The 25,429-nt window shown below is 44.2% G+C and overlaps 1 protein-coding gene across 11 annotated transcripts in view; it reads left to right on the top strand.

Annotated features, from left to right (window-relative positions):
- Positions 1–25,429, top strand: part of dnm2a (dynamin 2a) — a 42,375-nt gene that overhangs the window by 6,361 nt on the left and 10,585 nt on the right. For 5 of the 11 annotated variants that reach the window (XM_073069285.1, XM_073069284.1, XM_073069279.1 and 2 more), the window contains 11 exons: positions 262–360; positions 1,940–2,100; positions 4,207–4,349; positions 8,680–8,815; positions 9,412–9,479; positions 11,375–11,513; positions 15,226–15,312; positions 15,477–15,547; positions 20,882–20,933; positions 21,883–21,894; positions 23,852–23,965. In XM_073069285.1, coding sequence (XP_072925386.1) covers positions 262–360; positions 1,940–2,100; positions 4,207–4,349; positions 8,680–8,815; positions 9,412–9,479; positions 11,375–11,513; positions 15,226–15,312; positions 15,477–15,547; positions 20,882–20,933; positions 21,883–21,894; positions 23,852–23,965 — 1,082 coding nt within the window. Of the gene's footprint in view, positions 1–261; positions 361–1,939; positions 2,101–4,206; positions 4,350–8,679; positions 8,816–9,411; positions 9,480–11,374; positions 11,514–13,779; positions 13,919–15,225; positions 15,313–15,476; positions 15,548–20,881; positions 20,934–21,882; positions 21,895–23,851; positions 23,966–25,429 lie in introns of all 11 variants that reach the window. The other 6 variants (XM_073069280.1, XM_073069278.1, XM_073069288.1 and 3 more) reach the window with 3 other exon arrangements.

The following is a 25,429-nucleotide window of genomic DNA, read 5'->3' as shown; positions in this document are numbered from 1 at the left end:
GTGCATCTAGGAGCTTACTTACCTGTTTCGTGAGTGCATGGACCACAATGTCCCTAATGTCCTTGGTTAACGTTGAAGCCTCTCTGCGGTTACTGAATGGAGAACTGAAAGTAATGTTAAAGGCATGCAGTCTGCTCAGGAAGTTCATTTATAACACCACTTCACAGCTTCTAGGTTTGCATTCTCAAAACAATGAATCTGTCCTATCTTTGCTGGTTGTTTAGATAATGCAAACTGTAAATTGTTTCTCTCTCTGCATAGGCTTAAGGATCATTGGTGTGATCACTAAGTTGGATCTGATGGATGAAGGGACGGATGCAAGGGATATTCTAGAAAATCGTCTCCTGCCTCTTCGTAGGGGTGAGTGGAACACAGACCGTTTGATGCAACTGTCCTGTACCAGTGTTTATGCTTCAAATTGCTTTATCTTCTGAACACTACCCATTCCTCTTAATCTTACCCCATCATTGTGACTTCTGATCTTTTCTTTCCCTCTTTTTTCCAAATCCAGCTACTCCTTGAGTGTTTTCCCCTCAGTCACCTGTGTGACAGTGAGTTGACTTTCATTGGACAAGGCTCCACCAGAATTCCCATTGGATTTATTAAAACACATTCTCTACATGCAAGTGAAAATGTGTTCACCTCCTTCTGTCCAACCCACTTGCAGCCTTAAAGGGTCAAGAAAAAGAGATCCACTCAGTTCAATCATTCGTGAAGGATAGTTTCTCTTGGGTTCTTTTCTACAAGCATTTGACACTTGGGAACATAATGTACAATAACAAGAACTGGACCCAGTGCTTTGCCCTGTTGGTTCCATTGCCCTTCCCAAAACCCTGTTGCTTATGAATATCATAAACCAAAGGTTATGGTATCATAAGTTTATGCTAAGTTTCTCTCAAATTGCTCTGTGTAGGAGGTCATTCTGGCTTGAATTTCCCCACCTGCTGTAAAAGGTGCCATGTGCACCCTACACAAATGGAGCCATCGTTGGAACTCAGAGGTTCAGAAGTGACTGTGAGCTTGTTCCCTGTTTCAGAGACATCGTCATGGCCCTCATTGATGGGTCTAATCGTATCTTTCTTCAAATCGGTATATAATGTATGATCTATGGGATGCTTCAATTCAGATCCGCTCAGTAGGCATAAGCCACCCTCCCTTCCTGCCTTTTTACCTATACTTGCCTGGGAGCTGTTAACAGTAAGGTGAAGGACTGCGCAGCGCCATGTTTAATAATTACTAATAGGAAGAACACCTGTGTATTAGAAGATAAAGTAGGTTGACATCACAGATTTGCCCAGTGCTCAGAAATGTGGGCAAATCGAGATAGACATCTGGCTACAGATGAAAAACACCCCTCCTCAAAAAAAAAAGCCAATAAAGCCACACTGCACGGGCAAATAGTTTGTGAAAATGGCTTAGGGCTTGAAATGCATTTGCAAACATTGCAATTATTCAAATCGGATCATTTAGAAAATGATGTAAAACTTAAAGGTATAAAGTTTCTTTAAAAAAAAGCTCTAAGTTGCAATACAGAAAAGGCCCACTTATTTACACTTGTATGGAACACAGTTAAGTTTCTGGAAGCTTAACTATCAACTTTGGTTCCTCTGATTTCTGCTAGAAGACAGAACAAATGTTGGTGCTCCTCTTACTGGATACATAAGGAAGTCCAGCACCACAATATGTTCAGAATGAAAGCATGGAGGACTTCCCAAAGTTTTGGAATTGTGCCCTTGAAGTAACTTGGATTGTCCATTCACTTTTCCCATTATTCTGTACACCTTAACCTATTTTATACTAGTATCAGGAATATGCTGATACTGGCTGCTCAAAACGGGGAATGTTTCACTCAACAGCAAGAGCCTGCACGCATAGAGTAATAAAGTCAAAACATGAAAGGCGTTTTTCTGAACTATAATTCTGTTCCTATTGTTCACAGGTTATATTGGTGTGGTGAATAGAAGTCAGAAAGACATTGATGGGAAGAAAGATATTCGTGCAGCCCTTGCAGCTGAAAGGAAGTTTTTCCTGTCGCACCCCTCATACAGGCATATGGCTGATCGCATGGGGACTCCGCATCTGCAGAAAACACTGAACCAGGTGAATGGCATCATACACTCAAAGGCCATTTAATTCGGTACTTCCTGTATCTAATAAAGTAGCCCCTGGGTGTATGTTTCTTGACTTCTGCTGCTGTAGCCCATCCACTTCAAGGTTTAACGTGTTGTGTATTCAAAGATGCTGTTCCGCACACCATAAGACATAGGAGCAGAAAGTAGGCCATTCAACCCATCCAGTCTGTTCTGTATTCCATCATAGCTGATATATTATCCTTCTCAAACCCATTCTCCAGCCTTCTCTCTGTAACCTTTGATACCCTTTCTAATCAAGAGTCCAACAGCCTCCGCTTTAAATATGCACATTACTTGGCTTTCACAGTTGTCTGTGGCAATGAATTCCACAGATTCACCACCCACTGGCTAAAGAAATTCCTCATTTCTGTTTCAAAGGTATGTCAATCTATTCTGAGGCTGTCTCTGGGCCTACCTCACTCATGTAGGAAACTTCCTCTCCACATCCACTCTATCTAGGCCTTTCAATATTCAATAGGTTTCAATAAAAACACACCTCTTCCTCCTCCTCAACTGCAGCGAGTACGGGCCCAGAGCCATTAAATGCTCATTATATGTTAACCCTTTAACGCCTGGAATCATTCTTGTGAATCTTGTCTGGACCCTTGCCAATGCCAGCCATCTTTTCTTGATATAGGGCCCAAAGCTGCTCACAATACTCCAGGTGCGGTCTGACCAATGCCTTATAAAGCCTCAGTGCTACATCCTTGCATTTATACTCTTGTTCTCTTGAAATGAATGCTAGCAATTGCATTTTCCTTTCTTATCACCGACTTAACTTGCAAGTTAACCTTTAGGGAATTCCAAGTTCCTTTGCAACTCTGATTCCTGAATTTGCTCCCTGTTTGGAAAATAGTTTATGCCTTTATTCCTTCTTCCGAAGTGCATGACCATACACTTCCCTGCACTATATTCCATGCGCCACTTCTTTGCCCATTCTCCAAATCTGTGTAAGCCACTGTTGTGATGCGTGTATGTTTGTGGTACTGGTGCCTTCCTGTCAGCTTGAACTAGTCTGACCACTCTTCTCTGACTTCTCATTAACAGGGTATTTTAACCCACAGAACTGCTGCTCACTGGATTTTTTTTTGTTTTTCACACCATTTTCTGTAAACTAGACACTGTTGTGTGTGAAAGTCCCAGGAAATCAGCAGTTTTTGAGATACTCAAACCACCCCAACTGTCTCCAGCAATCATTCAATGGTCAAAGTCACTTGGATCACATTTCTTTTCCATTCTAATGTTTGGTCTCAACAACAAGTGAATTTCTTGGCGATGTCTGCATGCTTTTATACATTCAGTATCTGCCAATGAATGGTTAAATAGATATTTGAGGGCTGTAGTCATTAATGCAACATTACAGCTCGGGGCGCTGGTGTTCAGAGTTCAATTGTACGCGGTCTATACGTCCACCATAAGACATCGGAGCAGAAGTAGCCCATTCACCCCGTCAAGTCAGCTGTGCAATTCTGACAACTCAGCCCCAGTCATGGGTTTTCTCCAGGTGCACCAGTGTCCTCCCTCAGTCCAATGACATACTGCTAGGTTAATTGGTCATTGTAAATTGTCCCGTGATTAGGCTGTGGTTAAATTGGGAAATTGCTGGATGGCATGGCTTGAAGGGCCAAAAGGGCTTGTTTGCTGTATCTCAATAAATAAACATTTGCATTAATGCGCAGGCGTACTATTTCTCTATTAAAATGCTGTCCTTTTATTTTCTTCTGTAGGACAAAAAAGCCAATGATATGAATAACTATGTTGGGAATTTGCAAATTAATGTTGATATCTGAAATCTTGGAGTCCATCTGCAGGGGTTGGAAGTGTATCAGAAAGCTGTAGGGTTTTCTGAAGTACAAGATGACATTTGGTGGTATCTACAAATGCCACCAAAGGCAAGACGTGGCTGAGTGAAATGATCAGTAACATCATGGGGGTCTCGGATCGGGCCCCGTTTCAGTGGGAGTTTGAAGTTCAGCTGCGGCTGGGTTGCTTGATGGGGCGCAGTTTAGGTTTGTGCCCCAGTTCCCGCCACTGTAGTCTTTGGTTTTGATTTTGTTTGTATTCTCCATCACAGCAACTGACAAACCACATCCGTGAAACCTTGCCGGCATTACGAAACAAGCTGCAGAGCCAGATGCTTTCCCTGGAGAAGGAGGTAGAGGAATATAAAAACTTCCGACCAGATGATCCCACAAGGAAAACCAAAGCACTCCTCCAGTAAGTGGCACAGTGAGCCGGATAGGCTCTGCTGGTCTGTTCGCTCCGATGTATACCTGCCCATAGTTGCATGATTCGTGATTTCTGGTGTGAATGAATTCATTCCAGAGCAGGATGAGGTAGCAATTGATTTGCTGTGGGTTTGAAGTAATAACAGCGATACTACAGCCTCTCCGTGGTGTTGTAATCTTTTACAAACCAAGCTGTTCTCAATGTTCAAGTTGATACTACTTCTCATTTCCATCCATTAGCATTGGTAGGTTAAGCGTGTGATCCTTGGCCTTGGACTCAAGCTTTTAATCACACTTTAGCAGAGAAGGACAATGATGGTTATCATTACTGGGGTGGTTTTATATTTTTTGGGGATCTGAATGTTTTATACACCACCAGCATTTATTGTCCATCCCTAGCTGCATTTGCTGGGCTAGTTAAGAATGGAGCACTCTGCTGGTGTGGAGTTTCAAATATGTGAGGCCGGGTAAATATGGCAAATTCTCCCCGCTACGACCAAGTGCCTTTTCAGATCTAAAGGCCTTCTTCTGAGGTTATGAGTTCAGATGCCACCACGGTTACTGAGGGATTTAAACCGTGAAGGTGACTGTGAACTACTGGCTTGTTGCAGAAACCCACCTGCTTCGTCAGTCCATAAGGAAGGGAATCTGCTGCTGCTATCTGTTTTGGCAACCATGCTGCTCCAGCGCTACCAGTATGTGTAACTTCCTCTGACAACGCAAAGCAAGCCATTTGCTGCAAAAGTGTGCAGGAAAATATTTGCATAAAACAAATAATTGGTCACCATTAACAGGAACACCCAAGTCTTTACAGAAACAGGTTCTGTTTTTTTTAATTTTGTAGGGAGATGCTCACCTTTTGAGGTGTTCAATTAAAGCCCTTCAACACAATTAAACATGAAGTTGCAGAAGAGCTGACCTATGTCCTGGTTAATGTTTCCTTTTTAAGCTGGTTCCAATAAGGTTCGAGTGGTGGTGTGTAAGGCAGTCCTTCTCTCCGCTAACCTGCAGTTTACTTGGGCAAGGTGTAGAACCTGCTTAGCCACACCCCCCACCCCCACAACTGATCAGGGTCACGTGATGCCAGTGGGAGCAGCTGGTGGATGGTTGTATGAGCAGCCGGTGCAGATCACAAGTCCTGGTTATGCGACCGCCAGCACTAGGCAGCCTCTGAAGAGTATTGATAAAGGCTGGGGTTACCCGTCTTGTGAAGCCGCTGCCCAGAAGAAGGTATTGACAAACTACTTCTGTAGAAAAATTTGCTATGAGCAATCATGGTTACGTATAGAGAAAAGAGCAAGAACAACAGCAGAAAGGCAACAATCAGATGGAAGACCATGATCACCTTTTACATACAACACGGCACATAATAATGGTAATGATTGCCAATAAGGTAGTGAAACGAATATTGATGCTGGTTATAAGATTATAGTCTGAGAACTGCTTTGATTATGGGGCACCTAGGCGTGACTCGAGTAGCAGCAGTACTGTCAATGGATACAATTAAATATTCTCATTTCAGCCTGCTACAGCTAAAAAGCACAACTGCTTCCAAGGTCAGTACAGTCAACAAAGATGTCTTAATGCATTTAAACCAACTATCGCTGCTTAAAACTGACGGAAACAACACCGATTATGGTCAGAATTCCCCACGGAGATCTATAGAGTCTCTCAAAAGCAGAGGTGGAGGAGTGTGCCTCGAGATCAACTCTTCTTGATGCACAGATATATCAGTACTGTCCCAATTCTGCTCACCAGACCTGGAATAGCTAGCAGTAAAGTGCCGTCCTTTTTACCTACCACGGGAGTTCTGTGGGGTCATTTTGGTAGTTTACATTCCACTTCAGGCCAATGTCAAGCAAGTTTTAGATGATCTGAGTAATGGGATCAACATGCACGAAACCGTGCACCCTAATGCCTTCACCATCGTTTTGGGAGATTTTAACCAGCCAGTCTGGAACAATCACTAAGCAACTACCATCAACAGATCACTTGCAATACCAGAGGAAACAACACACTGGACCATTGCTACACCACCATCAAGAATGCCTACCGTGCTATTCCACACCCTCACTTCAGGAAGACTAATCACCTAGTTATACTTCTACTCCCTGACTATAGGTAGAGACTGAAGACAGCAGCACCAGCAGTGAGGACCAAGAAGGTATGGACAAGGGAAGCACAGAAGCGCCTTCTGGACTGCTTTGAATTGGTAGACTGGACTGTATTCTGGGATTCAACTTCAAACCTGGATGAGTAGGCTGCAATTGTTACCGACTTCAGTAAAATCTGTGTGGATGAGTGTGTGCCCACAAAGACATTCCCAAACCAAAAGCCGTGGATGAACCAGGAGGTACGTCTGCTGAAGGCTAGATCTGTGGCATTCAAGTCTGGCAACCCAGGCCTGTAGCAGAGAACCAGGTATGATTTGCAGAGGGCTATTTCAAGGGCAAAGAAGCAATTTTGAATGAGGTTGTTAACATCGGATGCATGGCAACTCTGGCAGGGTCTGCAAGACATTACTTCCTACAAAGTGAAATCCAATAGCATGAATGACAGCGATGCTTCACTATCAGATGAACTCAACACCTATGCATACTTTGAAAGGGAGAACACAACTACAGCTGTGAAGATCCCTGCTGCAACTGATGACCCTGTGATCTCCATCTCAAGAGGCCGATGTTAGGCTGTCTTTAAAGAGAGTGAACCCTCGAAAGGTCCCGATGGAGTACCTGGTAAGGCTCTGAAAACCTGTGCCAACCAACTAGCGGGAATATTCAAGGACATTTTCAACCTCTCTCTGCTATGGGCAGAAGTTTCCACTTGCTTCAGAAAGGCAACAATTATACCAGTGCCTAAGAAAAATAATGTGGGCTGCCTTAATGACTGTTGCCCAGTAGCACTCACATCGATAGTAGTGAAATGCTTTGAGAGGTTGGTCATGACTAGACTGAGCTCCTGCCTCAGCAAGGACTTGGACCCATTGCAATTTGCCTATCGCCACAATAGGTCAACAGCAGATGCAATCTCAATGGCTCTCCACACAGCTTTAGACCACCTGGACAACACAAACACCTACGTCTGGATGCTGTTCATCGACTATAGCTCAGCGTTTAATACCATCATTTCCCACAATCCTGATTGAGAAGTTGCAGAACCTGGGCCTCTGTACCTCTCTCTGCAATTGGATCCTCGACTTCCTTATCAGGAGACCACAGTCTGTGCGGATTGGTGATAACGTATCCTCCTCGCTGATAATCGACACCGGCGCACCTCGGGTGTGTGCTTAGCCCATTGATTTACTCTATATACACATCACTGCGTGGCTAGGCATAGCTCAAATACCATCTATAAATTTGCTGACGATACAACCATTGATAGAACCTCAGGTGGTGATGAGAGGGTGTACAGGAGTGAGATATGCCAACTAGTGGAATGGTGCCGAAGCAACAACCTTGCACTCAACGTCAGTAAGATGCAAGAGCTAATTGTGGGTAAGATGGAGAAACACATACCAATCCTCATAGAGGGATCAGAAGTGGAGAGAGTGAGCAACTTCAAGTTCCTGGGTGTCAAGATCTCTGAGGATCTAACCTGGTCCCAACATATCAATGTAGTTATAAAGAAGGCAAGACAGTGGCTATACCTTATTAGCAGTTTGAAGAGATTTGGCTTGTCAACAAATACACTCAAAAACTTCTATAGTTGTACCATGGAGAGCATTCTGACAGGCTGCATCACTGTCTGGTATGGAGGGGCTACTGCACAGGACTGAAAGAAGCTGCAGAAGGTTGTAAATCTACTCAGCTCCACCTTGGGCACTAGCCTACAAAGTACCCAGGACTTCTTTAGGGAACGGTGTCTCAGAAAAGCAGCGTCCATTATTAAGGACCTCCAGCACCCAGAGCATGCCCTTTTCTCACTGTTATCATCAGGTAGGAAGTACAGACTCAGTGATTCAGGGACAGCTTCTTCCCCTCTGCCACCGATTCCTAAATGGACTTTGATTCTTTGGGATCTACCTCACTTCTTTAAAAAATATACAGTATTTCCGGTTTTGCATGTTTTTTTAATCTATTCAATATATGTAATTGATTTACTTGTTCATTATTTTAATTATTATTTTTCTCTGCTAGTTTACGTAATGCATTGAACTGCTGCTGCTAAGTTAACAAATTACACATCACACGTCGGTGATAATAAACCTGATTCTGATTCTGAGAAGTGACTGCTCATTCAAATAATTATGTGTCCTGAAACCTGGGATGGCAATGATGTGAATGAAAGCCTCCCTTTCACTGCCACTTGTCTACTTTCAGGATGGTGCAACAGTTTGGGGTGGATTTTGAGAAGAGAATTGAAGGCTCAGGGGACCAAGTGGATACCGTAGAACTGTCTGGTGGTGCAAGAATTAATCGTATCTTCCATGAGCGGTTTCCGTTTGAGCTCGTGAAGGTTTGTGGTGCTGCGGAAGGATAATTAAACTCAGTGGTCACTTTATTAAGTACCTGTGTGGTCTCCTGCTGCTGTAGCCCATCCACTTCAAGGTTCGACATGTTGTGTATTCAGAGATGTTCTTCTTCACACCACTGTTATAGCATGTGGTTATTGAGTTCCTGTCAGCTTGAACCAGTCTGGCCATTCTCCTCTGATCTCTTTCAATGTGTTTTTGTCCACAGAACTGCTGCTCACTGGATTTTTTTTTTGTTTTTTTGCACCATTCTCTGTAAATTCTAGAAACTTGTGAAGGAAAATCCTAGGAGATCAGCAGTTTTTAAGATATTCAACAACCTTGTTTCATTCCATGGTCACTTAGAACTCATTTCTTCCTCATTCTGATGTTTGGTTTGAACTATAACTGAACCTCCTGATCATGTCTGCATGCTTGTATGCATTGAGTTGCCCCATGATTGGCTGATTAAATATTTGCATCAACGAGCAGGTGTACCTAATAAAGTGGCCAGTGAGTGTATTTCTTCATAGCATGCTTTGCTGATATTGGTCTGACTCAGCAAATTCACAATGTTGTAAATTCAAATTTTTCTGTACAGATGGAGTTTGATGAAAAGGATCTGCGAAGAGAGATCAGCTATGCAATCAAAAATATCCATGGCGTTAGGCAAGTATAATCGGCCACGTGAACTGTCACACAGAAAGGAGTCGGCCAAAACCAAGGGCCTCCTTGTAGCACTACGAGAGAGAGAGAGAGAGAGAGAGGACTAGAACAAGACACAAACCAGCTGGAACATTGCACTTTTGGGATTGATTCATTAATAGTGTCCTTGATCGTGCCTGGTTTGCACAGTGAGTGGTACTGTGTACTAGATCGTGTTTGTTCACGTAGTAAGTGGTGCAATGTCTTCGATTGTGTAGTGTTTGTGCAGTAGGTAGTGTGGAATCCTGGACTGCAGACTGCGTGCGGAGTGACTGTTCCATCATCTTGAATTATATACCCTTTGGACAGTGGGTGTTGCCACATCTAGGAATGTGTGCTTGGTACTGGATCACTAACTTTTTATGGTATGTGGGAAGCAATATCTTGTGTAATATTTGCACAGTGCATAGTGCTGTGCCCTTGACCAAACACTCTTTGTTCTGTGAGTGGTGCTGTGTGGTGGATTGTATTTCAGAGTGAGTGGTATTGCATTCTGGATCATGCATTCTTTGCACAGTGAGCAGTGCTGTGTCCTGGTCCCTAGTCTTTTATGTAGCATTGCTACTTGAACAGAACACACCCTTTCAAGCACCAGATTCAGGGGTGGGGGATGTGCTTGTGGTGAAATGAGTCACGCGCTTGTTATGGGGTAAGTTCATCTCAATCCTGCTGATCAGATCTTCAGCAGTAAAAAAATGTGTAAGTGGGTTTAGTGTTTTGCAGATAGGACTGTAGGAATCTTTTGTAAACTCAACAAGTGGCTGAAAATGGGGGGTGGGGTTGGGGGGGGGGGAAGGGAAAAATACAGCGGTTGTCTGGAATAAAATCACAAAATGCTGGAAATTCTCAGCAAGTCAGCCAGCACCTATGGAGTGAGAAACACAGATGATATTTCCAGCCAGCGGTCTCTCATGATCGGTGATGAAAATTCCAGTGAAATGTTATTGACCTGAAACGCGAACTCGGTCTCCTGAGATGCTGCCTAATGTTAGCAGTTCCCACCATATTCCAGTTTTGTTTACGTTGCAGGACATGTTCTTTAAACCCACAAGTTAATTCCTCATTTGGGTTTGAGCAAGTGATAAGTGTTGGGGGGGGGTGGTGTGTTCATGGTAAATGCACAGCCTCAGGGGACTGTGGATTTACAACTGCAGGATCACACACCAGATGTGTTGTGAGCGTGAGGCTCCTATGGCCAGACATGTGGATGTCTTTAGAATAAAATCCACCTTCAGGCCAATAATCGGATGAGCTAGAGAGGCTGCATTGTCATCACTCTGGCTCTCTGAATGCAACTAGCAATCTTAACCCAAACCTACGGATGTAGGTCCTCTTAAGTTTACAAACACTCAACTTGCATACGTACAAAAGTGCGTTTAGGAGACCGGGGGATAGATTTGCTAGGTGCTGTAGGGCTGCATGCATCTTCTACCACAAGCAAGCTCTGTTTATGGCAGTGTTTCTGATTTGCAAACCGCTCTGGTTGTGAACAACTCTCACAAGAACAGAACTCTTGTCATAACATGGGAAAGGCCCGTGAGTCTGTCATGTCTTTCCTGAAAGACTGGGAAGGTGCTTGACAGACAGCATGTTAATGAATATGGGAATACAGTGTACAGATCACTCTGAATTTCTGCTGCTCCGCATTTGCACACTGCAATCACATAGAACCGTGGTTGAAGAGCTTGCTGACCAGAAGACAAAAAGCCCCAGTCTCGTGTAGGAACAAATCTCCATGGCTTTGGGACCGTAGCCTTGTAGATCCTGCTCGTTCTGAGCTGGGTTCCCAATGTTCCAAATTGTGTTTGACTTTTTTTTGTTTTGTTTTGTTTTGTTTTCTTTCCCTTACCCGGCTTTAGAACGGGGCTGTTCACCCCGGACTTGGCGTTTGAAGCAATTGTGAAAAAGCAGGTGGTGAAGCTGAAAGCTCCGTGTTTGAAGTGTGTGGACATGGTAATCCAGGAGCTGGTAAACACAGTCAGACAGTGCACACTGAAGGTATTCCCCCCCCCCCCCCCCACCCTGGTTGCTCACGTGCACCAGCACCTTGTCCTGTGTAGTTGTGTGCATGATCTAACATGTAAACGGTCAGCTGTGCATGAGGACCAGTTGGGTACAAGGGGCTGCAGATGAAGAGTACAGTGTGGCTGCAGAGATCCTGACCTCTGCAAACATCCCCCAGTACCCTTTTTGGGTAGAAGGTATCTATTGTAGATTGCATAGTCAAAGGGCAACGTTTGCAGCATGTTACTGATGCTTTACAACCAAAATAGAGGGAGATGTAGCCATTCTGTCAGTTTGCATTTTCATGCCTGCTCTGTGTCCTATCTGGGGCAATGCAGATGGCTCTCATCAGCTTCCTGGAATCCTTTTCCTTCTCTCAAGGCTATGGAGACCTACAACGTGATTCACTTTTAACAGTCTGGGGAAGGGAAGCTTCCTGACTGGTGATGGCCACCGTGTTCCTTTGTTTTGGGGTGATGCTGATTTGATAAATTTACTGCTCTGCTCCTCCCAAGTGTTTAATCCTTGGTGTGGGTATCTGAATTAATCGCACTGACAGTAATGCATTAGACTTGCTGCCATGTTCCTTCAGCTGTCCCAGAATCTGTGGAATTCTTCCCCCTGTGCTGCGGTGGGTGAGGCTGGGTTTGGAGACTGAGACGTGGTGTGGTTATGTGCTGGTAAATCGTTACATTGATGTAAATAAATTCCCAACATTTTATTTTGGGAAAGATTGTGAGAAGGATTAACCAGATAGCCAATAGACTTTGGTACCACTCTAAAGATTTAAAGAACACACACTTCTCCGTGGCTTCATCCAACTGAGGGTACTTTCTGGTCTGTGTCTTAAAATTTAAACTGGATCAAAGCAAACCTGGCTGATGTTCTATTCCCTGGCCCATAGTTGCTGAATTCTGAGTTGTTCACTGACTGTTTAAATAGTTCATTTTCAGTATCCCATTTTTGGGGGGGAAAAGGGTTTCCTTACCTTTGTGAAGTACCCAGATTCATTAGATTCATCACTTTCGAACATAGAACAGTACAGCACAGGAACAGGCCATTCAGCCCTCTTTGTTCCAGTAGTGCTGAGTGAAAGCCATGGAGACTACATTTCAAGTGTAGTGTCACTTCCTACTCTGTAAGCTCCCTTACATAAGGGTCTGGTGAAAGATCTCCTTGTGTGCCTGGTGAACTGAATCAGTGTGGGAGGTGGAGGTGACTCAAACTTACACATAGTGGGTGCCACTGTTCTCTTGTTCTCCATGCATTCAGTGGACTTGAGCCAGCGGTAAATGTTTCCATTTTCGTACTCCTGTGGAAAGGGTCGCCACTGGGGGGAATCTTGTGGTTTTATGGTTGAGCTGGTAATGAGAGAAACTGTCTCCCCCTGTCCTACCAAAACCAGAACAGCTGAAGGAACACAAAGTGGGTGTAATGGTTTTGTCATAAGTAATGGTGCATGCATTACTTAGCAGCGAGAACCAAACTGAGCGGGCAGAGTGCTGTGTGAGTGCTGTGGATCATTAGGAGGGTTGAACCGTCTAGAGTACAGGTGTCTCCTGCTTTACGAATGTTCGCTTTACGCCACTTCACTTTTACAAAAGACCTACATTAGTAACTTGTTTTCGCATCAAAGAGGATTTTCGCTTTTCCGAAAATTTTTCCCATATAAATTAATGGTTCTTCGCTTTACGCCATTTCGGCTTAAGAAAGGTTTCATAGGAATACTCTACCCTTGTAAAGGGGGGGCGGCACCTGCATTTGTTTGAAGCAGACACCTATGATGATCTTAGGATAACCCAGTGGTAATGCCCCATAGTTCTCCTTGTGCTTGCTTTTGGGAAAACTATAAACTGCAGATGTTATGCCACCCATTGGGTTGAAGGTGATACCTCTTCTTCCCCCTCCCCGCCCCCCCTAATTCTTGCCACCTGCACACACGAGCACAGTTTGTAGCTGGTTTGGGACCTTCAGTCATGTACCTAAGCACCAGAGAGATGTTACTGTGGGAGTCGTTTAACTGATCTATGTTCTTGCAGCCTGGCTCGAGGCTCCTCACAAGTCCCACAACACTCGTCACTGCGCCCTACCAGCTCAGTTTGCTCATCTTGATGATGGACGTGCTAACTCTCTTGCATTCTGTCTGTTTTGTTTCTCCTTTCTACGCCTCTCTTGCTGGCTCTTGGTCCTGCTGTTCCCACATTGCCCCTGCCCCCCTCCCCCCTCCCCGTTCTCTCTGCTCTGTGCTTGCTGTGTGTAGGACAGGGCTGTTCACCCCAGACATGGCATTCGAAGCCATTGTGAAAAAGCAGGTGCACAAGTTGAAGGAGCCGTGCTTGAAGTGCATTGATATGGTGGTCTCCGAACTAGCTACTGTCATCAGAAAGTGTAGTGACAAGGTAACAATATAATTGAACTTGTGTGGGGCTGATTCATTAATTACTGAGCGGTGTAAGGCAGCCTGTACTTGCGGATTAATCTTATTTCTTCAGTCTCTCTGAGTGAAGTGTAGAGGTCATAAAGTACCTAATGGGCAGAAAGATCAATGTAAGGTCAGTGTGCTCTCCCGTGTCTCTGTATACCTGGTACAGGGCAGGAAGGATACAATAGCTCACTCACACCCCAAAGGTAGTAGAGAGACTAATGTAGCACTGAAAGAGGAGGCATGAGCTTAGTCTGTCTGGAAGCATACACCGTAGCATATCAGAGAATGTAAGGAGACTTGGCCTGATGCCAGCTTGCTTTTGGCTGTTGTCTTTGGCCTCGTTGAAGTGGAGGTTTGCCATAGTGTAGTTCCGTATTCATTGCTCGGTCATAGTGAGTTAATAGCTAAACCATCAGAAGCATAATGTTCCCATTTTAGTTTTCCCTAGCATTGACCTTGGGATTTGCCATTCTAATGGAGTTGTAGTGACCTTGGGGCTTAGGTTGGGAGGGACAGCGCAGTAAAGGTTGTATATTAAATGTTGTAGTGAAGCCTCCATGTTTAGTGTTTCTATTGTCCTGCAAACACCAAGCCTGTATATTGAATGTTGATGAAGCTCTTCCTGAAGAATGAGCCTTCTCAGGTTTCTTATAGGTAGATTCTTTAGTGAGTTTTGCAAATGACGAACCTGATACAGAGGGGCATAAAACAGTACCTTCATTCTCTCCAAAGGATGGAGTACTGGGTGCTGCCAGTTTACCTCCATGACTGTGACCTGACCTCCTGCTCCCATCTCTCTCCCCACCACTACTGTAGTTCAAGATTTAGATGGTGTTGACAGAGATCAACCTTTGCAATGTATTCTTTGCCCTGCAGGGTGTCCCTGGTCATTCCACACATGCTGCCCTTGATACTCGTCCATCTCTCTGCATCACCCTGTCTTGTCTTGGCTGTGTCTGATTCCATGGCTTGTGATGAAGTTTTGAATAAAGTTGCATTGTCACTCAAAACATTCTTCAGTTTAAAACTTGTCCTAACTTGTCTCATTATCGATGTGCATCGTGATGTGCATTTCATTCAAAACTTTCTCCACGGCCTGCTGGTTGTTGTTAGCTGATGTGTGGTGGCAGTGGGCTTGCTGTGTTTCATGCTGAATCTGATCTGCTCCAGGCCAGATTCCTTCTCACTATTACTGATCTGTTTGTGGTGCATTGTTTGTGACTGTTGGTTTGAGTTAGACCCCAGCAAACTGCAGTGCTGTCTGCTCTCCTCTCCTTGCAGCTGAACTCCTTTCCCAGGTTACGAGAAGAGACAGAGAGAATTGTAACCACTCATGTTCGAGACCGTGAGGGAAAGACCAAGGACCAGGTGAGTGAGTATTTTGTAGCTGGGACTGCGGGTTACATAAACCTGACCGGTGCATTTTGTCTATGGGTTGTTCCCCCAGGCTGTGAAGAGCCACTAACTTAAGCTCTGTTGATTGTGTGAATGCATAAAAAGGTATCATTTATAACAGTCCTACTCTCTCCTAGATACTTCTGCTGATTGACATCGAATTATCTTACATCAACACGAACCACGAGGACTTTATTGGATTTGCCAAGTAAGTTCTGCAATAATATTTTAAAACGTGTGCATGTATATGTGTGTGTGTATACATATATTTAAAAAATGTGTGTGTATATGTAACATATTAATTATAGTAGGCCATTGAGAGTGTCAAGTCTTATCTGCTATGAAGTGATAGTGGCTAAGTATCTAGTTTTTCCATTTTCCTGCTCTGTCCCCATATTTTTTCTATTGTATCAGTGAGCAAAGAATCTATCAGCCTCCACCAGAATTTTAAATCCACAAAACCACCTCGACTTCTACAGTGATCTGTGGTAGTTAAACACCATTACCCCAAGGGGATAGGCCGCTGACAGCAGCTTGCCAATGTCCTCTGTCCTGGGCTAGTGTGGTAGTGGTCCCGAATGATAGAAGGTTGATTTGACCCTGTGCCTTCCACAGACTCTAGGCTTTCACCAGACTACTTCATGTCTTCTAAGCGAAGATCCTTCCTCTCCCAGGGATGTGCTCTTTAGAGCTTCTGTTGGCATTTCTATAGCACTGGGTTTTTAACGGGATGGGGTTGCTAGCCCCACGCCCAACCCTCCTTTTGCAGTGGGGCTTGGGACTGTCCATGGCGAGTAGGTATGTGGTAGTACATTACAAGAGTTCAGTAATGTGAGTAAATAGATTTCACTTACCTTGGTCCTAAATGCCCAATTCCTTCTGTCTGTAGTCCAAGACCCTGTAACTAGGGAAAATAGTTCTTTTGTACTTATACCTGTAGTACTCATGTTTTAGTAAAGTAGCTCTCGTCCAGGTTCATATAAAACCACCATACTCTTGTTGCTGTGAACTTGCGCTTTTACAGGTTTCTGAAGCTCTGATGCTATTAAATAACAGGACTGGCTTGATTCAGCTGAAGGCTTTCCTGCTTTTTTTCCCCCCCAAAACGGAGGCATCCACGAACAGACATTACCAGTGTGAGATGGGTGGAAGGGAGTAGACTATTCCTTTATCACAGTGAGATGGTGTCTTGCTCACTCTGTGGAAGTTGATAAAGCTTCTGGTAATTTATCTGTGTGAATTCCCTTAGAAATGTTTTAGATCAGTGAGCTCCCAATTTGCTATCCTATTGGTGTTGGTTTATTATTCGTTTCAAGGGGACTAGAATATAAAAAGCAAGGATGTAATGTCAAGGCTCTATAATGCACTGGTGAGACCTCATTTCCAGTATTGTGAGTGGTTTTGGGCCTCTTATTTAATGTACTGACATTGGAATAGGTTCAGAGGAGGTTCACAAGGATGATAGCGGTATTGAAAGGCATCATATGAGGAGTGTTTGATGGCTCTGGGACTCTACTCACTGGAATTGAGAAGAATGAGGGGTGGCCTCAAAGGTTCGAAAGGATTGTTTTATTGTCAGAGTATGCATGTACAATACAACTCCAATATTTCTCTACTCCAGAAGGCAACTCAATACAAAAAGATCATTGGTGTTCATGAAAGTAAATACATCAACTCAACCCCCACCCCCATCCCCTGGTACGAAAAAGAAAAGAAACAAGACTTGCAGACCCCAACATCTCCCTCTCCCCGGCAGCTAAAAACACAGCCACAGTAACAATCACAGACCCCCTAAACGTAACGATCCCCGAGCCCCTCATTCACAGAAAAGAACTGCGATGGGAGCACCAAGCCCCAACACCCAAAAATGAACAGATCACCCACCTGCCAATCATCCACAAGAAAGAAAGCACCGAAAAACCGAAGGAAACCAATATATAGTCCAGTAATCAGATAAATCTCTGAATATGGTAAACATCTTATCGTCTGCATACAGTGAGAGCAGCTGCACGAACTCACTCCTTCCGTAAAGAGTGACCGCCGGCCCAGGTTCCAAATAGGCCGATCCGCAGAGACAGTCAGTCTCTGTTGGGGACCATTGCTGGCCCCATCCGTATTCACCTCAGTGCTTCGGACTTCCTCGCTGCTTCGAGCATGAGTTGTTCGTGACCTTGCGCCTCCTCTCTGGTCTTTTCCATGAGTCAGCTTGTGTTCTTGGTCCTTTTCGGCCTCCTGTCTCTGATCTCCGTGAGGTCAGCTCTCTGGACACAGCATAACACTGACCTCATTGTCGCCATCAAATGTGAAAGTCCTCGACAGAATGGATGTACAGAGGATGTTTCCTAGGGTGGGGGAGTCTAAGACTAGAGGCCACAGCCTCAAAATAGAGGGGTGTCCTTTCAGAGTCAAGATGAGGGAGAATTTCTATAGCCAGAGAGTGGTGAATCTGTGGTTCATTGCCACAGTTGGCTGTAGAGGCCAAGTCATTGGATATATTTAAGGTAGAGATTGATGGATTCTTGATTAATCGGGCATGAAAAGATATGGAGAAATGGCAGGAGATTGGATCTGCCACAATGAAATGGTGGAGCAGACTTGACTGCCAAATAGCCTAATTCTGCTCCTATACAGGCAGTCCCCGGGTTACGTACGAGTTCCATTCCTGAGTCCGTATTATAGTCGGATTTATACGTACATCGGAACAAGTACATCCAGTATTATTTAGCATCAAACGTTTGTTTTAGTATATAATATATATTTTACCTTTCTATGCATATAAAACTCTTAAGAAACGTATGTATTCCAAAAATGAAACCACTGCATTGCTTAGTAATAATTGTAGCTTTCATTGGGGCAGGGCCTTTCACATGCTCCATTATTCTCACTTTATCCGTTATCCTTTAAAATTGTTCTGATCGTTCACCGACTATAGCCTAATGCTTTTCTAATGACCGATGGCATTTCACCTCTTTCCAAACGCTTTATTATTTCCACTTTATTTTCAATCGCGATCTCTTCCAGTCAATGGAACAGAAACACTGCGGGCATCGGGTCCCAACCTCCACCGGCTCCCGAGGTCCGCTGGGTCTTAAGGACCACCGCACACTGTCAATGGAACAGAAACACTGCAGGCGTCGGTACCCGACTTCTGCCGGCTTTCGAAGTCCGTTGGGTCTTAAGGACCACCGCACTGAGACAGACTGAATGGGACAAGTGGGGGCTGTGCTGGGTTTGCGTATTTGATCATCCACAATATTCCACATGGGAATTTAAACTGGAGGTGGCAGTTTTTTTTACGAGGTCGAGTTGCAAGCTCGATATCAACCCAGCACGGATGGTACGGGAGTCACTGGATCAACATCAACCTGGCACGGAAACCTCCGTTCTCTAGGCCTGGCGCTGATCTCACTGTGCCACCAGCCGACCAGAATGGGGGGGGGGCGCGGTCAGGGTGAATCTTACTAAGAAAATTTTAAGCCAAATACAAAGTTAAACACTCAACACAGTGTCAACGGCAACGACTTAAAATGGCGAACGGCGTCGGGATCCAACTTAAAATGGCGGACGACGTTCTCCTTCCTCGGTTCTAAGTACGAGTTGTCCTTAAGTCGGACGTTCGTAACTCGGTGACTACCTGTATCTTATGGTCTTGTATGTGCCAGGATACAGTGAAAAACTTGTCTCGTACTGTTCATATAGATCAAATCATTACACAGTAGCAATGCTGAATAAAGTGCAAAAGCTACTGAAAATGTGCAGCACAGTTAAATGGTAAAGTGCAAGTTCATAAATGAGCTGGATTGTGAAGTCAAGAGTCCATCTTGTCATACAAGTTGTTATAACAGTGGGATAGAAGCTGTCTTCGAGCCTGGTGGTACGTGCTCTCGGGTTTTTATGCCTTCTGCCTGGTGGAAGAGGAAGGAAGAGTGGATGTCAGGCGGGTCGGGTGTTTGATTATTTTGGCTGCATTACTGAGTCCATTGAGGGGAGGCTGGTTCCTGTGAAGTGCTAAACTGTATCCACATCTCTGCAGTACCCTGTAGTTGTGTGCAGAGCAGTTGCCCTATCGAGCTGTTCTCTAAATGCTGCATCACTGCATGGTACGGAAACGGCGCTGCGGCAGACAGGTAGTTAAAACTACCCAACATATCACTGGCACCAGCCTACCCAGCATCAAGAACAAACATACAGAAAGGAGCTGGAAAAAGGCCAGTAATATCATGAAAAATCCCACCCATTTTGCTTATGAACTGTTTATCCCACTTCCATCAGAGAGGAGGCTTCATAGCATCCACAGCAGCACCACCAGACTTAAAAACAGTTACTTTTGTCAAGCGGTAAGGCTGATCAAAACGTCTACCCTCCACACCTCAAACCACCACTACTTCATAATTTCCTGTCAGTCACCTTATGTAGAGACACTCCTGTGCCTGGTGTCACTTTATGAACAAACGATCAATCTATGTGTACAAGGTATCTTATGAATTTAAGTTATAGGTGTCCCCCGTTTTTCAAACGTTCGCTTTACGACAGCTCGCTGTTACGAAAGACCTACATTAGTATCTGTTTTCGCTAACCAAAGAGGATTTTCACTTTTATGACAAAAAAGACGCCCGCCTTATACATGTGTTTACCCCGAGAAAGACTACAATGACCATGAAGCCTTGTGCGGGCAGTTGTTTGCACATGCGTGTACGTGCGTAGGCATGTATGTGCACATATGTGTACATGCCGATTTTTTTTTCTCTCTCCAGATTGATTTTGGCTCGCTGTCTTCCCGAGTTTGATAAGTGAAACTACACCGTACATACAATATTTCTACTTTATATAGGGTATATATTTATCATATCATTCCTGCTTTTACTATATGTTCATGTTATTTTAGGTTTTATGAATAATTTGGTTTGATTTGGTAGGTTATTTTTTGGGTCTGGGAACGCTCAAAAATTTTCCCTACATAAATTAATGGTAATTGCTTCTTCGATTTACGACACTTCAGTTTACAAACGGTTTCATAGGAATGCTGTACCTTCAGATTGCGGGGGAAACCTGTATTGTGTTCTTATTATTATTGTTGTGTTCTTTACCTCAGTGCTTTTTTGTGATACATTGGATCAAACTAACAATTACTTTGTTCTCCTTTACACTGTACCAGAAATGACATCTTGAATCTTGTGCATCTAAACTGAATGCTTTCTACAGTGCACTAATAAAAATTGGCGGGGGTCGACAGGGACATATCAAGTTTCTCATGAGGAAGTAGAGGCATTGCTGAGTATTCTTGGCTGTGAATCCTCATCCAGAACACAGCAAAAGGAGCAGATTATTCAAACGTTCACTTATATGGAGTATTAAAATGGGGAAAGAGGGGTTGGGGTCCAATCGGCCTGGAAGGAGATTCACATGTAAAGGAAAATATTTATTTGTTGGAGGCAGATCCTTTGTATTATGGGGATGGTTGGAAGACCAAATGTGTGAATAGCAGTGGTGCATGAATTTATGCAAAGTGTGAAGTGTTTACAAATTTAGCTGTTTCTTTCAGTGCACAACAAAGGAGCAGTCAGCTAGCAAAGAAACGGACAGTTCCCAATCAGGTAAGAGCAAGGATCCCCAGCACCAGACCACATGTCTAAATACAAGTGCACGTTTGCAACAGACTTCACTATGTACTAATGTGTGGTTCTGTAATATTTGAGTGCCTGTGTTTCACCATTGGAATGAATTTGCATCATTTTAACTGAGCTTTACAGACTAGATGCTGCTCACTGCATTCAGTTACTGTGGAATGGGTGAGATTGGGGACAACAGGTCATTGCCAGTTGTACATGTCTCCCCTCATTTCTTGGCCACTTAGGAGCTGCACCAGTTGGGAGTGCAAGGCACTGCTTGGACAATCCGTGGGGAAGCAACACTTCCTTCACTGACACACCTATGGATATGGAGATAGGTTGCTGCCCCTCCCGCCTCCCCATTCATTGTGTTGCCCCATCCCCTACAGTGCTACTCATTTATCTCTGGCCTTTGACCTGTAATAATGCCCTTGTACATCTGAAAGTAATGCTCTGTCCTCACTGTCCCCAGTGCATTTTACCCCTTGCCCCCACCTATGCCCACTCCAGTTGAAGTAACGTCAATGCGATGGATCATCAAACCTCAGCACTTGTTTCTCCTGCCTTTAAGCACACCTTCCCCTCCCTGCCTGTGCACTCCCTCCCTCTTCAGTTACCCTTCTCCCCTTGCCTACCTTTCCTCCTGGACTATTCCGTCACTTCCTTTGTTTCCCCCTACCTTCCCTATTGCCAGTAACATTAGTGGGAGACTGTGCCTGGTGTTATCCACAGGGATCTGGTGTTGTAGCAGTGATATTTCAGGTATTTGGGGCTCTTGACGGTTTAGTAACGGCATGTCCTTTTGTTTTCTCTCCTTACTGACCTCTGCTGCAACTCTTCACTTTCTCTTTGCCCCCTTTCCACTCCACCCCTCCCCACTTATGCATTTTCTCTCTGATATTCCAACTCCCTTAAACTTGTAACACTGCTAAAGGGTGAGATCTTGGTGAGTACTGTTTGTGTTGTGTGTTGCTGTAGCTTAGATATGAATCCAGCCTGTCTCATGGTGAGAGGAGGGTTTAGATTTCGGGCTATCCACAAAACGCTTCCCACTGACACCCTATCAACTGATCATCTTCTGGGTTTTGGTTTCCTTTCTGCGCTCTTGATATCAGATCATCCAATCATCCATGCTCTCAAATTCTCTCTCCAGTTAAAATGCAAAGCTGTATCTTTGCTAAATTGGCATGTTCTCTTCAGCAGTGGTGGGGTGGCGGGCCTGGACTCCATCAACATCGACTTGCTCCTAAGCAGCCATTGAATCGTGGAATCTGCTCAGGCTAATGAAACCACAGTCCTTCTGATGCCCAGTTCTTTGTTGGAGTTGGAATGCCACTAGCTCGCTCCACTCTTTGACGTGTGCCATTTAACGTCAGTGCTGTTGGACCAGTCATCAATCACTGAACCTGGATCTAGTTAAATTAATTCTATAATTTTGTCTTGAAAACTCATGCCTTTGGAGAAGGTCCAAAAACAAAACAGTACATAAGAGTGGCAGCTTTCTACACTTCTGCCCTGTCCGCAAATCCTGTTTGCCCTCCCTCTCAATTGTGTTTGGACTCCTGCATTATTTTGGCCCTTGACCTGACATCTATGCGCTCAGGATCTGCCCCCTCCCTCAGTGGCTTCCCACAGCACCTCCACCTTACTGTTTCCCCACCCACAGTTCTTCGGAACCACTTCTGCTTTCCCAGATTTTACTTCCTTCTCTGGTTACTCGGTCCTCCTCCTCCAGTTGTTAGTCTTTCTTTCTCACTGTGTCAATATCGCCCCCCCCCATCTGATTAAATTGGGGTGAAGTAGTGAGAAAGAAAATCTATCAATTGGGGGGAAGCATTGAGAAATTAGTGGGAGTTATCTGGGGGGGTTGGAAGGAAGGGAGAAGAGAAACTGTAGTTGGGGAATGCAGTAGAATGGGACTGTGGGAAGAAGTGACAAGCAAGATCTCAAGTGAATGGATGACAGGTCAGGGTCCAAGCTTTGGGACTGGTGATGTCATTGCTGTGAGCGGATTGGCCCTGGCCCTCCTCTGATTGTACCGAGGTAGATGACTAACAAAGTTTGCGTTGGATTAACCCATCTGTTTTGTATAACTTGTCTCTGTAAAATTGACAGGCACTCTGGCCTCTGGCTGGCGGTGACTATGGCAAGTGCTGGTGGTGGCAATCTGCCCATCCTGCACTGTTTAATCCAAATCTGATTAATTGTGTTGTTCTGATGCTTCCTAACCACTGTGAAGTCACTGAGAGTGTTGTCATAGGTTGAAGCTGTGTTTAATTGTTTGGATCTCTTCTACCTGCCTCCCCACAGTCCATTCTCATGTTAAGCCTATTGTGAAGAGGTATTTCCTGTGCCATGGGGTTATATTTGTGGGTCTGGGGGGTGGGGTGAGGTTGTTTGACCCGCATTGGAATAAATTGGTCACTATCAATTGCTCCCCTTGTGTAGATGAGTGGTAGAATATGGGGCGGGGGTGCAGTTAGTGGGAGTTTGGGGGGAATAAAGTAGATTGGGATAGGACTAACTTAGCAATGGGTGCTTGATGGTCAGCACAGTCTTAATGGGCTGAGGGGACTGTGTCTTTCTATGATCTAAATTAGTCATAGAGATAAAATGGCTGTTCTTGGATAGTGTCGGGGAGGCGGGGAGAGCTTATTGGAGGTGGTGGGGGGGGGTAGAAAAAGCAATGGTGCAGAGGCAGGTTTGTAACTTACGAGTGATCCAGGGAAGGGTATTCACAATAGGGGTAGGGCTGTGGGGATTTGCCATTCCTGAAATTGGGAAATTCATGGAAATGTGTAGTTCCAGAGATGCACCAGGGGAATGTGTTTGAGGTAGGGATTGCTGGGCCCAGACCTGAGGTACTTTCAGCACATACTGATAATTTTGCTGGCTGTTTCCAGGTCATCCGCAGGGGCTGGATCACTATCAACAACATCAGCCTCATGAAGGGTGGTTCAAAAGAATACTGGTTCGTGCTGACAGCAGAATCACTCTCCTGGTACAAGGATGATGAGGTGAGTTATTTACAACAATCTTTATTGTTCTCAGCGGAGGGTTGGCAGAGGACGCCAGATTTAATGACAAGATCACTGGTCACTTTTGGAAGCAGCCCTCCCAGACAAAGGAGGTTGAGGCAATTGCAGAGTTACTCCATTCTGCTTGGACAACTGAAACTTATCTCATGAGACTTTTGCAAGTTTTCGTTTGGCCCATTCTGCCTTTGCCTGTTGTAGAAAAGTTATCCAGCACTCTGTTATATTCCTGTTGATCAGGAGTATCAAGTGCTTTTCCAATGTGTTGAGTGTTTCTGCCCCACTATCTATGCATACCTGACCCTCACTCATCACTCTTTGGGTAAAAATATATTCAACTTCTTTTAAAATCTTCTATCAATTAAAGGCTCTAAGTTAATATTCATAATTTAATCATTTGCAGTATTTCTGTCCCTTAATTTTCATCATATCCTATATTTCACACATCATCTCTGTCTTTGCGTGAATGAATCACCAGAAAAAAGTACTGGTGGATATGAAGCAGCTTCTTTATTTGACAGAACAAGATATAGCAGGCTCCATACAGAGATGCTTTCAGTGGAAAGGTCTGCCTATGCCCAAATCCAGCACTACACACATTTTATTTGCTAAAGATTAAAAAAAAGATCAGGACAAGTCAAACAAATCCATATTTACAATCTTCCCAGCATCACACCAAAAACGAGCATTAATCGCTGTCGTATCCATGCAATGGAATGTTGATTGGACTCGCGCGTATGCTGACCATCAGCTAAGTGCCTGTTTCCTGGCCTGCCTGGTCTGTGAACCTATTGTTCAGAGCTATATTCAAATCAAATCCACAGTTCAGATCTGAGGACTGGTGGCCTAAGTTATCTACCTAACTGTGCCAAGCCCAAAAATCCCTTCAACTTCCATAATTAAATGGCCTATCCCTCTTTTGTGACAGATGCAGTGATGTCCACATACCCTTAGCAAATAATGTTCAGTAATCGTTCCCTGTGTTTTCTGCCTCACACGGGTTGACGTTTTGGGCTCTAAAGACTTCACCCTAATTAATTTGCAAAGTATCAGTGGTTTTTCTTGAATTTGTCTCTCTTTAAACTCCTCTCCCCAAAAATACTCTACTTCCCTAAGTTACTTCCTAATTTTACCCCTGAGCTTTCTAGACTTCAGGTGACCAGATATTTAAAACATTTCCCTTTTTGATATTTTCTTTTGCACATATTTTCCTTTTGTTTTGAATGCCCCACCATCATTTTGCTGAATGCCTTCCCCTTCTCTGGGAGTCATTTATGTTAAAATTGCTGTTTCCAGTCCATTTCTATAATTCACAAGAAAGGATTGACTGGTCCCAATTTTAGAATCTCTACTCCTGCTCCTTTTCCGTAACTTTGCTAAACCCAATTGTTATTAGCTAGTATTATTAAAATGCATTCCTGCTGATGCTCTTCCATCTGTCTAGTA

The sequence above is a fragment of the Hemitrygon akajei genome, chromosome 16 (genome assembly GCF_048418815.1).
Source record: "Hemitrygon akajei chromosome 16, sHemAka1.3, whole genome shotgun sequence".
NCBI classification, from domain to species: Eukaryota; Metazoa; Chordata; class Chondrichthyes; order Myliobatiformes; family Dasyatidae; genus Hemitrygon; species Hemitrygon akajei.
Note: the sequence above shows the minus strand (reverse complement) of the source record. Positions and strands in the feature narration are given on the sequence as shown.